Genomic DNA, 14,803 nt, shown 5'->3' with positions numbered 1-14,803 from the left:
AAAAGCCTTTGAATTTATTGAATGCGAATTAAAACCATAGAGGTCTAATCGTTTCTTCCGGTCATCAATCCTTAGTGAGACATAGAGCTTCAAGAGGTGTATTCATAGTAAAAATAAACAAGAAAATACCAGAAAATACTAAAGAAACCATACTGACATTTTTACAAAAAGAGTACCTTATCTAGTTACATAACTTCGAATATAGCAAAAAAGTCGTTCCCTTAATAAAAGAGTCTCGCTTAACAAAAAAAACTCATAAATTAAATTGTACATAAGCATAACACATTTATTTAAAAAAAACGCACATTCTACAGACAATTTGTCACGCATACAAAGTTCTTTAAGTAACACAATAAAAATTTCGTGTTTTATTTTCTTTAAATGGGCATTTTAGTGCATTTTTATATCCAAAGCTAGGCAATACTGCAGTAGCGAGAGAGAGATTTGACTGCCGAAAGCAGAAGAACACCAACAACACCGGCAATCACGGACAATGCCACCAGATGTTAAAAAAAAGTAAAGCTAAATAAAACTGAGTGAATTATTTAAATAATTATTAAAAAATGTATATTTTACAAAATTATAAACATTACTTTTAATTAGAATAGGCTAGAAAAATGTCATGTGGAATGAACTAAAACTCCGAGACAAAAAATAATAAAAATAAAAAAAAAAATGCTAAATCAAGTTACGAAAATGGTAATCTGGCTATACTGGAGCTAAAATCACGTAACTGGTTGTCAAATTCGCTGAGCGCAAAGTAACGGGACCACGATGGGCGCCATCTCATTATTCTTTGCATCATGATTAGCATAATTATATACGAAACCCCCTACATTTTAATGTGAGCGCGCCCAGAGACTGGATTGAGAACTTGGCAGCACTGTCACTCCCTACGTAGGCAAACAGCTGATATACGAAATTGCGAGATGCCAGAAATAAGACATCAACCACCAAATTGACGAAAACAATTCGTTTTTGTGTTAATTTCGCGATATTCAATTTTTCCAAGAATTTATGCTCGAATAAAAGGGAAAAATAAAAACTAAGAAGGCAAATATTATTGTTAGTATCAGGTTGATGTTTAAAGCTAGTAAATTATATTGCAATAATGTTTTTCCAGCAAGAAATTGTCAAATGTGAAGAATAAGTAAACTCGAGGATGTGTGTTTAGGACAATGAGTTTTCAAGTTCCAAGGCCAGGAAAAAGCCATAATTGAATTGAAATTGAGTTGAGATCCCTTAAATTTGTGATATTTTACCAAAAACTAATTTTTTCTGACCTATAAAATATATCTTCTTCTTCTTAATTGGCGCGATAACCGCTTACGCGATTTTGGCCGAGATTAACAAAGCGCGCCAGTCGTTTCTCTCTCGTGCTAACCGGCGCCAATTGGACACACCAAGTGAAGCCAAGTCCTTCTCCACCTGATCTTTCCAACGCAGAGGAGGCCTTCCTCTTCCTCTGCTACCACCAGCTGGTACCGCATCGAATACTTTCAAAGCCGGAGCGTTTGTATCCATTCGGACGACATGACCCAGCCAACGAAGCCGCTGGATCTTTATTCGCTGCGCTATGTCTATGTCGTCGTAAAGCTCATACAGCTCATCGTTCCATCGTCTACGATATTCGCCGTTGCCAACGTGCAAAGGTCCAAAAATCTTACGCAGAATCTTTCTCTCGAACACTCCAACCGTCGCTTCATCGGATGTTGTCATCGTCCAAGCTTCTGCGCCATACGTTAGGACGGGCATGATGAGAGTCTTGTAGAGTGTTAGTTTTGTTCGTCGAGAGAGGGCTTTACTGCTCAATTGCCTACTTAGTCCAAAGTAGCACTTGTTGGCAAGAGAGATTCTACGTTGGATTTCAAGGCTGACATTGTTATCGGTGTTAATGCTGGTTCCTAAATAGACGAAGTCTTTTACAACCTCAAAATTATAACTGTCAACAGTGACGTGGGTGCCGATACGCGAGTGCGCCGACTGTTTGTTTGAAGACAGGAGGTACTTCGTTTTGTCCTCGTTCACCACCAAACCCATTCGCTTTGCCTCTTTATCCAGTTTGGAGAAGGCAGAACTCACAGCGCGGTTGTTAAGGCCGATGATGTCAATATCATCGGCATACGCCAGCAATTGTACGCTCTTATAAAAAATTGTGCCTGAGCGATTAAGTTCTGCGGCTCGTACGATGCTCTCCAACATCAGGTTAAAGAAGTCACACGACAGCGAGTCACCCTGTCTGAAACCTCGTTTGGTATCAAACGGCTCGGAGAGGTCCTTCCCAATTCTGACGGCGCTGCTGGTGTTGAGCAACGTCATCTTACATAGCCGTATTAGTTTTGCGGGGATACCAAATTCAGACATCGCGGCATACAGGTAACTCCTTTCCGTACTGTCGAATGCAGCTTTGAAGTCGACGAAAAGATGGTGTGTGTCGATTCTCCTTTCATGGGTCTTTTCCAGGATTTGGCGTATTGAGAATATTTGGTCAATGGTGGACTTTCCAGGTCTGAAGCCACACTGATAAGGTCCAATCAGTTGGTTGACGGTGGGCTTCAGCCTTTCACACAATACGCTCGCTAGAACCTTATAGGCGATATTTAGAAGACTAATCCCGCGGTAATTGGCACAAATTGCAGGATCGCCCTTCTTATGGATTGGGCAGAGCACACTTAAATTCCAATCGGCAGGCATGCTTTCATCCGACCATATTTTGCATAGGAGCTGATGCATGCACCTTACCAGCTCCTCGCCGCCATGTTTGAATAGCTCAGCCGGCAGTCCGTCGGCGCCCGCGGCTTTGTTGTTTTTTAGCCGTGATATTGCTATTCTCACCTCGTCATGGTCGGGTAACGGAACGACAATTCCGTCGTCAACGATTGGGGTATCGGGATCTTCACATTCTCTATGACATGCGCAGCTGTCACCGTTTAACAGGTTCGAGAAGTGTTCCCTCCATAATTTAAGATTGCTCTGTACGTCAGTCACCAGATCGCCGTCTTTGTTCTTACAGGAAAATATATCTAGTTATATATAATATAGATATATATCTTTGTACTAACTTTAAAATTGCACACTAACACATATAATAATATATAATTAATATACTTAAATAATTTCGTTGAAGACCGGGTGTTTGTTTTTTGTAAATCTGTTATGTGCAAAAATTTGCCGTCTTCCCAAAACAGTTACATTATTTTTATCGATTTTGACAAATCTGACGTCAGGCTCCACTCCAATACAAACAAGCGAACAAAATAAACAATAGGAGGAGAAATTACATGTTTGTATAAAATCAATAAATTGCTTGGTAATATTGTGATTTGTGAGATTCAAAATAAACAAACTAATGATAACGACGAACCCCATGTTAAATTGTGAAACCACAAATTAATATAAAGCCTTTATGCGGATAAAGCCGTAGCTAAAAAGTGTGTGTGCGTGTGTATAGTTTCTTGTGTTTGGTTATTTTCTATTGTTTTCAAAATATATTAAGAAAATAGAAAAACAGAGTACGCAGACATCTTATGTTCCTTTTTTTACTTCTCACCATAAAATACAAAAGAAGGTCCATTAATTTCATTGTAATACAAAAATTAATAAATACAGGCAGTTTACGCCACAGGGAATACAGCTCTAGAAAGAACAAGTATTTATTTGTAAATGTTAACATTTTAAGTTATTTAGTGCTTTATTTTACAATTCCTTGAGTTCCAACTTGGATCTAGCGCCACTTTTAGAACTTTATTGGTTATCTTTTATTAGCCTATTTGGCATGGAGTTAACCAATTTTTCGGTGCTTTCTGGACTAATTTATTTCCTCTTTACCTAGTATAGCTCTTTTAAGATCAGATTTGTTATGGATGTCATGCTGTCTTTTATTTGTTCAAAACCGGTCTCAAATTTTCGATGACGTTCACATCTAGTGATAGCACTGGAGTTTCAATAATATGTGGTAATTTATATTTTAATCATATTTTTATTTTTATCTTTTTTTCTTTTTCTTTTCCTTTAAATTTTTCTGCGTTTATTAAAGGTTTATTACGGGCTATTTTGCCATTTAAAGTTGCTTTCTTCAGAACTCTTCGAACAGTTTCAGGATGGCAACTCTTACTGAGATATTTCTCGGCCATTTCAGCTAACTTTGGAGCGCTTCTGGTTGGATTTTTCTTCACCTGGCGCACTAGCCACTCACACTCTTTTTCGGTAAATATTTTATTTGGAGCCTGCCGGCTCTTATTTACCACACGCTTTTCATGCACGAAGCGTTCAATAATGTGCTGTACTGTTGACGAACACAAATTTACTATTTTAGCAATTTTACGTTGTGGCATTCCCTTTTTATAATGCTCCAAAACTAACTCACGCTTTTCTACTGATGTACGAGGTCCCATGATTAAAAAATTGAAGCGTACATAAGATTTAATATTGCTTTATATCAAACTAACTATAGATAGTACTGGTGCGTCAAAATAATTACGTTCGTAAGAATGTGTGGTGTGTATATTAACATTGACAGATGTCATCGTTGGAGTTCATCTATAGCCAAAGTTTTTATATAAATAGCAGTTAATAGAGAAGTGCTGCCACTGAAGTACGAAATGAAATTTTACAAAACCTTTTATGAATCTCACGTTATTTAATCAAAAAAAGATTAAATAGCTATATATGTATTTATAAACTTAAATCTAATAGTGCTCGACTATTTGCTTGAAACAATATATTTTAATTTGAAAGAAGAGTAATATTGTTATGGGCTAGAATTTAGTATAATGCCGATCGCTTTGGAAAAAACGGTAAAAAGGGGGTGATAGAGGGGTGTATCCCCATCTTAAAACTGAAAACAGAACCTGCCGGAGGCTTATAGTTTTTAAGTAATTTAATGTTAAAGTTCTATAATTTAGCGAAAAGTTGGTGTTGCCATACACTTCAAATGAAAACGAAGTTCGCACGAAGGGATGTTCAGTGGAAGGTTCATTGTAAAACTGCAGTATTTTTTGCTGTAATTTAAAGTTGAGAAATGAATTTGAAAATAAAAATATACAACTCATTTAAACTTAAAAACAATGATATTAAGCGTATCACAAAAAATAATAAAGTAATTAAAATTAAATTAAATTAATTAACACAGTATTTTTGCGTGGAACTCTTTATCGCGTAGGCGGCCTTCGGCCGCGCTTCATAAAAATAACCCTCATCAGTCCTACTCCGGCTACGCAATCACAGTATTTTTGCGTAGAACTCCTTTTCGCGTGGGCGGCCTTCGGCCGCGCTTCAAAAAAATAACCCTCATCAGTCCAACTCCGGCTACGCAATCCACAGTATTTTTGCGTAGAACTCCTTTTCGCGTGGGCGGCCTTCGGCCGCGCTTCAAAAAAATAACCCTCATCAGTCCAACTCCGGCTACGCAATCCACAGTATTTTTGCGTAGAACTCCTTTTCGTGTGGGCGGCCTTCGGCAGCGCATCAAAAAATAACCCTCATCAGTCCAACTCCGGCTACGCAATCCACAGTATTTTTGCGTAGAACTCCTTTCCGCGTAGGCGGCCTTCGGCCGCGCTTCAAAAAAATAAACCCTCATCAGTCCAACTCCGGCTACGCAATCCACAGTATTTTTTCGTAGAACTCCTTTTCGCGTGGGCGGCCTTCGACGCGCTTCAAAAAAATAACCCTCATCAGTCCAACTCCGGTTACGCAATGCACAGTATTTTTGCGTAAAACTCCTTTCCGTGTTAAAACCATTGAACCCAAAATTAAAACGTCATATGCGTGTATGTAGTAAGCAGGCACAATAACCCCCATTCCCATCATTAACACTAAACTCAAGTACTTAATTTTTGTTTTCATTTGCAGGCATCCGGCAACACCATACTGTTGTAATTCCAATCTTCTTCTTGTTCGCGCTTAAAATTGGAATGTGATTGCATAGGCAAATGAATTTGCATTTAATTTTAATAGATATAATTAGAATATTAGCATAAAAATCGGTACAAACACGCGTGTGAGTGTATATTTGGTGATTTATAGTGAAATGTTAAAAAATATAGAGTGTAATGTGGCAAATTATACTGATGTTCCCAAGGGCATTTTGAATGTAAATAATTAAAAAATTATTATTTCCCGATTAATTTAAAGTTATAAAGAGTGTTCCTTAACACCTCACTAACATCTCCACCAAGTTTCATTAAAAAAAACATAGTTTGCCAGAAATTCCAAGATCGGCATTGTTCTAAATTCCAGCCTTGTTATGTTGCAGCAACAAGAAAAATGTGTTCGCAGTAAGGAATAACTGTTTGTTTTATTAAAATTTATTTATCTCCCTAGTGCACCTTTTGCGTCCATAATTTATTAATATTGTTAATTTGAGTATATTAATAGATTACTAACAATTTTAAAGATATATTTCGGGCTTAAAAATGGATTTAGAAGAACTTTTGTTGGAGAAAGTGTACGCTCTATAAAAACGTGTGAACCTGAATATATTAATAAATTCAGAGTGCAGAAAATATTGGCAAAGTCTGCGCAACTCCTGTAAACACTGCGAAAGAATATGCCAACTCTTTCCCGGTAGTAGTGCAAGGACACCAATAAGGATATGGAAATTTCTGGATGCAATGTCATATTTGGAAATGTTCCAAACTCCAATCGGTAAGTGATTATTAATTTGGGCATGATTATTATTTTTTTGCCATGCCAAATGGGATTAAGAGTTGTATCTAAAGTGGAAAGGCATATAAAGTTAAATAAAAAGGAACAAAATATTTGAAGATACATAAAAACACAGTAGCATAACTGCCACTAAAACATATACCTTACTTTATACAAACATGCCCTATGACAATACCGAAGAATGAGAACTTAAAACGACAATATGAATGCCGAGATAGAAGTTGCCATATCTAGAAATTACGACAACATTAAGCGGATGTATGGAAGCAGAGGTGCATGCGCCAAATATTCCGTCTTAAGTTGAACGTTTAAATGTTCAAAGCAGTATCAAGTGACTAGGCATTGAATTTATTTAAAGCTAGCAAGTTATGGGTTGTCAGTTAGTTTAAGTGTTTAATTTAGCAGTCTAGTGACCGAACCGAAAGGAGCTTTAATGGAACGATTCATTTGGAAAAAACGTAACCTGTGGTGTCGGAAGCTATATTGCGGAATATTGTAACACCAATATTGAAATATTTTACATAACTTGTGTATGATTTATTCAAATTTGACTTTCAAAATAGGTGATACAACCTTCTTCAATTTTTTTTCTTATTCACTCCCTTTTGGGAACGGTTCTGGGCTATTGTTTTTGTTCCGTCCCGTGTAATGTCGGAATTTGCTAGTTCGCTAACCATCGATCTTCACCAAGTATTCTTTGGGCGACCGTGACTTCTGCTCCCTTGCGGATTCCAGCCCAGCGCCAATCTCCAAAAAAGTACTTAAACGAAAATTTTCTTAAATCTCTTTTATTTGACACCCGTATTGTTATACATATGCATTGCAATTAACTGATGTAAAATTTATTCCAAACGTTAGTCAGAGTTATAAACGATCCGCTTGCCAAATTTCATCTAAATCCGTCTAACTGTTACGTAGTGAAGAGAAACCTCTCATGGTTTCGGTTTTTCATTTTATCAAATTTCAAATCACTTTGTACCGCTAAGTCGAGTTCTAGCTTCCAAAAATAAAATTTGAACTCGACACCAAATATTTGAAAATCGAACAAATAATGCAGGTCTGATGACATTCACATAAAATGTTTTCGCGTATTATAAATATAGATAAACTAGAACAAATACGAAAAAGGAGCACGTAAGCACTTTTGCAAAATAAAATCTTTTCACGAGGTGGAAGAACGCGGAGAGGGTTCAAATTGCCATAAACCTTAAGAAAACTTTAGGAGGTGTTTTTTTTGTCTCTGAATTTTCTCAATTTTGGGGTTTTAGCTTCTTCAAAGACGGCTTTACTTATTATATAAAAAAAAAGAGTCCGGGTCCACGTTTTGACCTATATCTCGAGACCCTATCTACCAATAGGTATTCAAACTATACGGAAATCATCTTCAATACCTACTTAACAATGTGTGTAAGTTTGGTTTAATTCGGTTCAAAGACACGGCGGGTTCACGTTTTGGCATATATTTCGAGACCCTAGTCATCAATAGGTATGAAAATTACCCCGTATTAAAGCACTTATCAACAGCTTTCATTTGATATTCATATTGTACAAACACATTCTAGGGTCCACGTTTTGGTCTCTATCTCGAGACCCTAGTCACGGAGCGGATGGAAATACTCTGAACTAAAGCATTCACCAACAGCTTCCATTTGATACCCATATTGTACATACACATCCGAAGGTTACCCGGGTCCACGTTTTGACCTATATCTCGAGACCCTATCTACCAATAGGTATCCAAACTATACGGAAACCATCTTCAATACCTCCTTAACAATGTGTGCAAGTTTGGTTTAATTCGGTGCAAAGACACGGCGGGTCCACGTTTTGGCATATATTTCCAGACCCTAGTCATCAATAGGTATGAAAATTACCCCGTATTAAAGCACTTATCAACAGCTTTCATTTGATACCCATATTGTACATACACAACCAAAGGTTACCCGGGTCCACGTTTTGTTCTATATCTCGAGACCCCAGTCACGGAGCGGCATGAAAAATACTCTGTACTAAAGCATTCACCAACAGCTTCAATTTGATATCCATATTGTACAAACACATTCTAGGGTCCACGTTTTGGTCTCTATCTCGAGACCCTAGTCACGGAGCGGCATGAAAAATACTCTGGACTAAAGCATTCACCAACAGCTTCCATTTGATACCCATATTGTACATACACATCCGAAGGTTACCCGGGTCCACGTTTTGACCTATATCTCGAGCCCTATTTCCAAAATAAAATATAATCCATGTTACTCGTGGATGATGTAGCTTTCGAATGGTGAAAGAATTTTTAAAATCGGTCCAGTAGTTTTGAGCCTATTCATTACAAACAAACAAAGTTTTCCTCTTTATAATATTAGTATAGACAACATATCTTATAAGGTATATGGTAAATATTAATATACCTTTTTTCCTTCATATATAATAAAAAAATTAATAATTATAACATTAAAACAACAGGTATTATTAACAAACTTGGTTTTATTTTAAATTCTTCAAGTGAATCAAATTAATAATAATCAATAAGAAGGCATATGCAAATACAAATACGTGAATTTATATATGTACATATGCGCTTTCGCTTGCAGTTCATGCAATGCAATGAGCAAGGTAACGACAAATGAGCAAGGTAACACTAATGAGCAAGGTAACACTAAAGAGCAAGGTAACACTAATGAGCAAGGTAACACTAAAGAGCAAGGTAACACTAATGAGGAAGGTAACGACACATTTTTTCGTACGTGCAGCCTGTTAAATCGAATTATAAGACGTTATCACGTCAAAATATATTTGTTTTTAATTTTCATCTTTATAAAAGTATAATAGTACATCAAATTAAGCATGAAAATGTATTTTTTATTGTCAAGTATGGAAGTGAAAGTGTGTGTGTATAATTTCTTGTGTGTGGTAGTTTCTATTGCCTTCGAGTACTCTTCCTCGCCACAAGTAAGTAACTCTCCTTCCTTTTATTTGTTTATACGTGGAGCTTAACGAGACAGCGAATTCGGAAGGCGCAACCTTGAATTATATTATCCTTGACCAAACACATTTCGTTTTCATTAGTTTCTTTAATTTAAATCCCACAAATCACAATATTACCAACCAAGTATTTTGAGAAACATGTAATTTCTCCTCTATTTGTTTGTTTTGCTCGTTTGTTTGTATTGGGAAGGAGCTTGGCGCCAGACAAAATCGTGTCAAATCGCCTTGGGAAAATGTGGCATGCCAATGCTCAATTTGTTTGAAATGTGTGGGGACATGAAAGTGCCACACATATATATATATATTACTATTAACTGCTTTATTCAAATAAACGATTCAAACTTTACAAACTATAAATTTAGTGATAAAAACTGTTTTGCGTGTTACTCGATTCAAGGATCTGAAAGCTAATGATTTCAGTTACGAAAAATGATTATTCAAAAAGTTCTTGCTACAAAACTGCGAAGAAGAAAACAAAAGGAATTCGTGAGAACTCCTTTACGAATACTGGTGTTGCCACATTGGATTGTTCAGTTTGTTCCCACAATACTCCCCCCTTAATGAGGCTTTATGTGGGACTTCTTAAAGTCTAATTTAAGGTTGGCTATTTGGCGCGTGTGCTGATCTCTGCTGCAGTGGTAGACACGTTGATGTTGTAGGATGAAGGGGTACCCCCGAGTTGACCAATGCGCGTCTAAAGTGGGCAGCGCTTCCAAAAATATCATCACTGGCTAAATGAGCGGGTTTAATACGGTCTATGTTGACGGTGACTTCTCGCCCATTTACGTCTATTATAAAGAGCCTATTGTCTATGCGTTTGACTATTTTGCGGGCCTTATTTTTCGCATATATGAACGGAATTCGTCTAGAAAACTATGAGGGTCCACTGGCGGATCGGTGTTTGTGAAGAACTCGCCGGGCACCTTTAGTGTTGAGCCATAGAGATATTCTGCTGGAGAGGCTTTTAGATCTTCCTTGTAGCATGTCCTAAGTCCCAGGAGAACGGTGGGTAGCGCCTGGGTCCATTGCGGGGTCTGATGGCACATTATTGCTGCCTTCAATGTGCGGTGCCATCTTTCAACTAGGCCATTTGAAGCTGGGTGGTATGCTGTAGTACGGATTCGTTTACCCCCGACCAATCGTGAGAGTGCTGTGAAGAGTGCGCTTTCGAATTGTGAACCCTGGTCCGTGGTTAGCAACTTGGGACATCCGAAGCGTGATATCCAATGTGTGTAGAATACGCTGGCAACGGTGCTGGCAGTAATATCTTTTATAGCAATTGCTTCGTTCCACTTGGTGAAGCGATCGATGGCTGTTAGGCAATACTTGAACCCCTGCGATTCGGGCAATGGACCGACCAGATCCAGGTGGACGTGGTCGAACCTTTCGTCGGGCTCTGGAAATGCTGCAAATCTTGTGTGCGCGTGTCGCGCTGTCTTGGAACGTTGGCATGGGATGCAGTTTCTGGCCCACTCGGTGATGTCTGTGTTCATTGACGGCCAAACATATCGTTGTGCGACGATTTTAACGGTGGATCTGCCGTTGGCATGTGCCAAGTTGTGCAGTGCCTCGTAGACTTTGCGACGCAACCCTAACGGCACAAATGGACGAATGTTATTGGTGGAGACATCGCAGTAGATTACCTGCCCGTCCAAACCAAAGGTTAGTTTCTGGAACTTAAGTGATGTTTCGTTCTGCTCAAGTAATTGTTTAAGCTCATCGTCTGCTGCTTGGGTGCGTGATAACTCATCGTGGTCGATCATAACCGGTGTATGCATTGTGTCAATACGCGAAAAAGTGTCCGCTATGTCGTTGTCCGAGCCAGAGATGTGCTCTATTCTTGTGGTGAATTGACTAATGAATCCCAGTTGTCTTATTAGGCGTGGAGAAGCTTTATCGGACTGCTGACGAAATGCGTAAATCAACGGTTTGTAATCGGTTCTGACAGTGAACTCACGGGCCTCGACCCAATGCCAGAAGTTCTTGATTGCTTCGAAAATCGCCGTCAGTTCCCTATCATACGTGCTATAGTTCTTCTGTGCTGGCGAAAGTTTCTTCGAAAAGAACCCAAGCGGCTGCCACGTGCCGTTATGTTGTTGCTCCAAAACCGCTCCTAACGCTGTGCTAGATGCGTCGCACGTGACTCGAAGCTTGGCGCCAGAAATCGGATGTGCTAAGAGGGTAGCTTGAGCGAGCTTCTCTTTCACCTCTTCGAAAGCCTTTTCGGACTCTGTTGTCCATGGAACTGGTCGCCGATCGTTTTTCTTAGAGTCTTTAAGAAGGTCGTTGAGTGGTACTTGAATGGAGGCGGCTCTACTGATGTGTCTTCTATAGAAGTTAACGGCCCCTAAAAATCTCCTTAATTCTAAAATAGTTTTAGGCTTCGGAAAGTCTCGTAATGCTTGGACACGGTCTGGAAGTGGCGCGGAGCCGTTGGGCGTTATGCGGTAGCCTAGGAAATCAACGGTGGAAGCTCCGAAAACGCATTTATCGGCGTTTATGCAGAGTCCGTATTTGCTGAGTTGTTGGAAAACTAGACGAAGATGCTGCTCATGTTGTTGGGTGCTGTTTGATGCTATCAGTAGGTCATCGATGTAGGCGTAAACGAATTCGAGTCCTGACAGGGCTTCGTTGATGAAACGCTGGAACGATTGGGCGGCGTTACGGAGCCCGAACGGCATTGAGGTAAACTCAAACAGACCGAATGGGGTGATTACGGCAGTTTTGGGGATGTCCTCTTCTGCTACCGGTATGTGATGAAATGCGCGTCTGAGATCGATTTTAGTAAATATGTTTTTCCCTGCCAGGATCGAAGAGTAGTCCTGGAGCAGAGAAATTGGGTACCGGTCCGGGGTAGTTTGCTCGTTTAATCTGCGGCAGTCTCCACATGGTCTCCAATCTCCGTTCTTTTTCTTTGCCATGTGGAAGGGGCTGGCCCAAGGACTGTTCGATGGCCTCGCGTAACCCAAATCTACGATGAGTTGGAATTCTTCTTTTGCGATTTTGAAGCGTTCCGGACATAGTTGGCGGACTCGTTGGAGGCATGGTGGGCCGGTGGTGGGTATGAAGTGCTTGACGGAGTGTTTGGTTGCCGTACGGTTTGACGGATTGCCCAACAATTCCGGGAACTCCTTCAGAATGTTGCTGAATCTGTTAGTTTGCGTGAGTGTGGTAATGTCGGTGATTGATGCTGTTGCATATGAGCCGACGCTACGGTTACCTGAGTTGCGGTCAATTAAACAGCCTTGTTTCAGATCCACTATAAGCCCGTATTCGTGTAGGAGGTCTGCGCCGATTATGGGGTACGGTACGTTGGCCATACAGAATACCCAGTGAATCGGTGGACGTAGTCCTATGTTAAGAGTGAGGGGCTTATCGCCATACGTGTCGATTTTGGTGCCGTTTGCTGCCTGTAGTCGAAGCGCTCTTGGTGATAGTTTGACTCCTTGTGGAGGTGGGGTGACAGAAATATCCGCGCCGGTATCGACGAGGAGTTTCATGCCTGTGTTGCGATCGTAAACGAAAAGTCGACGAGGTGTTGTATCGCCGCCGGTGCTCGTCGATACTACTGGCGGCTGCTTGCGTTTCCCTTGCCTTCGACGAATGCGCAGGGTTTCGTGCATTTGTTAGCGCGTGCCCCGAACCTGCGGTGGTAGAAACACACAAGTGGTGTGGAATAGGAAGCGTTTGGCAATGGATTGCTGGCTCCACTGCTGTTATTGTTACTGCGCTCAAGGATTAACTTCTCCAGTTGCTCAGCTAGTTTGTCGACTTGTTGTTGTAGCGCATTCGTACTGACATTTCGTGAGACTGGCATGAGATTTTGGTAATTTGCGTTGCGTTGCACCTCCATTACTTGATTAGCGAGCTGGGAGAGTTGGACGTTATCTTCTTGGTCCCTTCCCACTAGTGCCATTTGGACTTGTGGCGGAAGTCGCTCTAACCAAATAACTCGAACGAATGCCGGGTCGAGTTTATCTCCTCCCAGACGATTTATTTCCGCGAGTAATTCGGATGGGCGTCGGTCGCCCAACTCTACGCCAGATAACAGCATTTTGAATCGTCGACTCTGTGAGAGTGCAAAATGGTTCAATAGTGCGTTTTTCAGCGTGCTATACTTATCGTTTGTAGGCGGGTTGGTTATTAAATTTTCCACGACGATTAGAGCATCTTGATCCAAGCGAGCGATGACGGTATAATATTTGGTTGCGTCGGATGTGATTCTGCGAAGCTGGAATTGCGCCTCTACTGCAGCGAACCATAGTTGTGCCTGCTGGCTCCAGAATGGGGGTAGCTCTATGCGTTCGTACCGGTCTACATGTGTTCTGGGGGATTGGAAATCTGCCTCGGAATCTCCGTTGGATGCACCATCCTGTTCACTCGTGTCCTCAGTGTTGGACATCTTGTTGCGCTAAAATTATCACGTCGGGGTCACCAATTATGTGGGGACATGAAAGTGCCACACATATATATATATATTACTATTAACTGCTTTATTCAAATAAACGATTCAAACTTTAAGAAACTATAAATTTAGTGATAAAAACTGCTTTGCGTGTTACTCGATTCAAGGATCTGAAAGCTAATGATTTCAGTTACGAAAAATGATTATTCAAAAAGTTCTTGCAACAAAACTGCGAAGAAGAAAAGAAAAGGAATTCGTGAGAACTCCTTTACGAATACTGGTGTTGCCACATTGGATTGTTCAGTTTGTTCCCACAAATGTACAAATATTTATTTATTTACTGTTTTATATAACCATGTCTAGATTTATTTCGTATATGCAAAAATGCAAGAAATCATTTTTGACGTGATAACGTCTTATAATTCGATTTAACAGGCTGCACGCACGAAAAAATGTGTCGTTACCTTGCTCATTAGTGTTACCTTGCTCATATGTCGTTACCTTGCTCATTGCCGTTACCTTGCTCATTTGTCGTTACCTTGCTCATTGCATTGAATGAACTGCAAGCGAAAGCGCGGAACGAACGACAAAGCAAACAAAGCAAACGAACGGCAACGTTCGACATCTTGCTCTCTCCTACTTAAGTGAGCGTATATATGTATGTATATGCGCATATGTACATATATAAATTCACGTATTTGTATTTGCATATGCCTTCTTATTGATTATTATTAATTTGATTCA

The 14,803-nt window shown here is 39.9% G+C and overlaps 1 protein-coding gene across 1 annotated transcript; it reads right to left on the bottom strand.

Moving 5' to 3' along the window:
- Positions 1-3,086: 3,086 nt before the first annotated feature.
- On the bottom strand, positions 3,087-4,537 carry LOC128856347 (uncharacterized). Its single transcript, XM_054091645.1, has 2 exons — positions 4,367-4,537; positions 3,087-4,285 (listed from the first exon to the last, which is right to left on the bottom strand). Exons 1-2 carry the CDS (start codon positions 4,392-4,394, stop codon positions 3,972-3,974), a joined length of 342 nt encoding a protein of 113 aa, XP_053947620.1. The 5' UTR covers positions 4,395-4,537; the 3' UTR covers positions 3,087-3,971.
- Between the last annotated feature and the right edge of the window lie 10,266 nt (positions 4,538-14,803).

The sequence above is a fragment of the Anastrepha ludens genome, chromosome 3, assembly GCF_028408465.1.
Source record: "Anastrepha ludens isolate Willacy chromosome 3, idAnaLude1.1, whole genome shotgun sequence".
NCBI lineage: Eukaryota > Metazoa > Arthropoda > Insecta > Diptera > Tephritidae > Anastrepha > Anastrepha ludens.
This window is presented reverse-complemented; position numbering and strand designations above follow the sequence as displayed.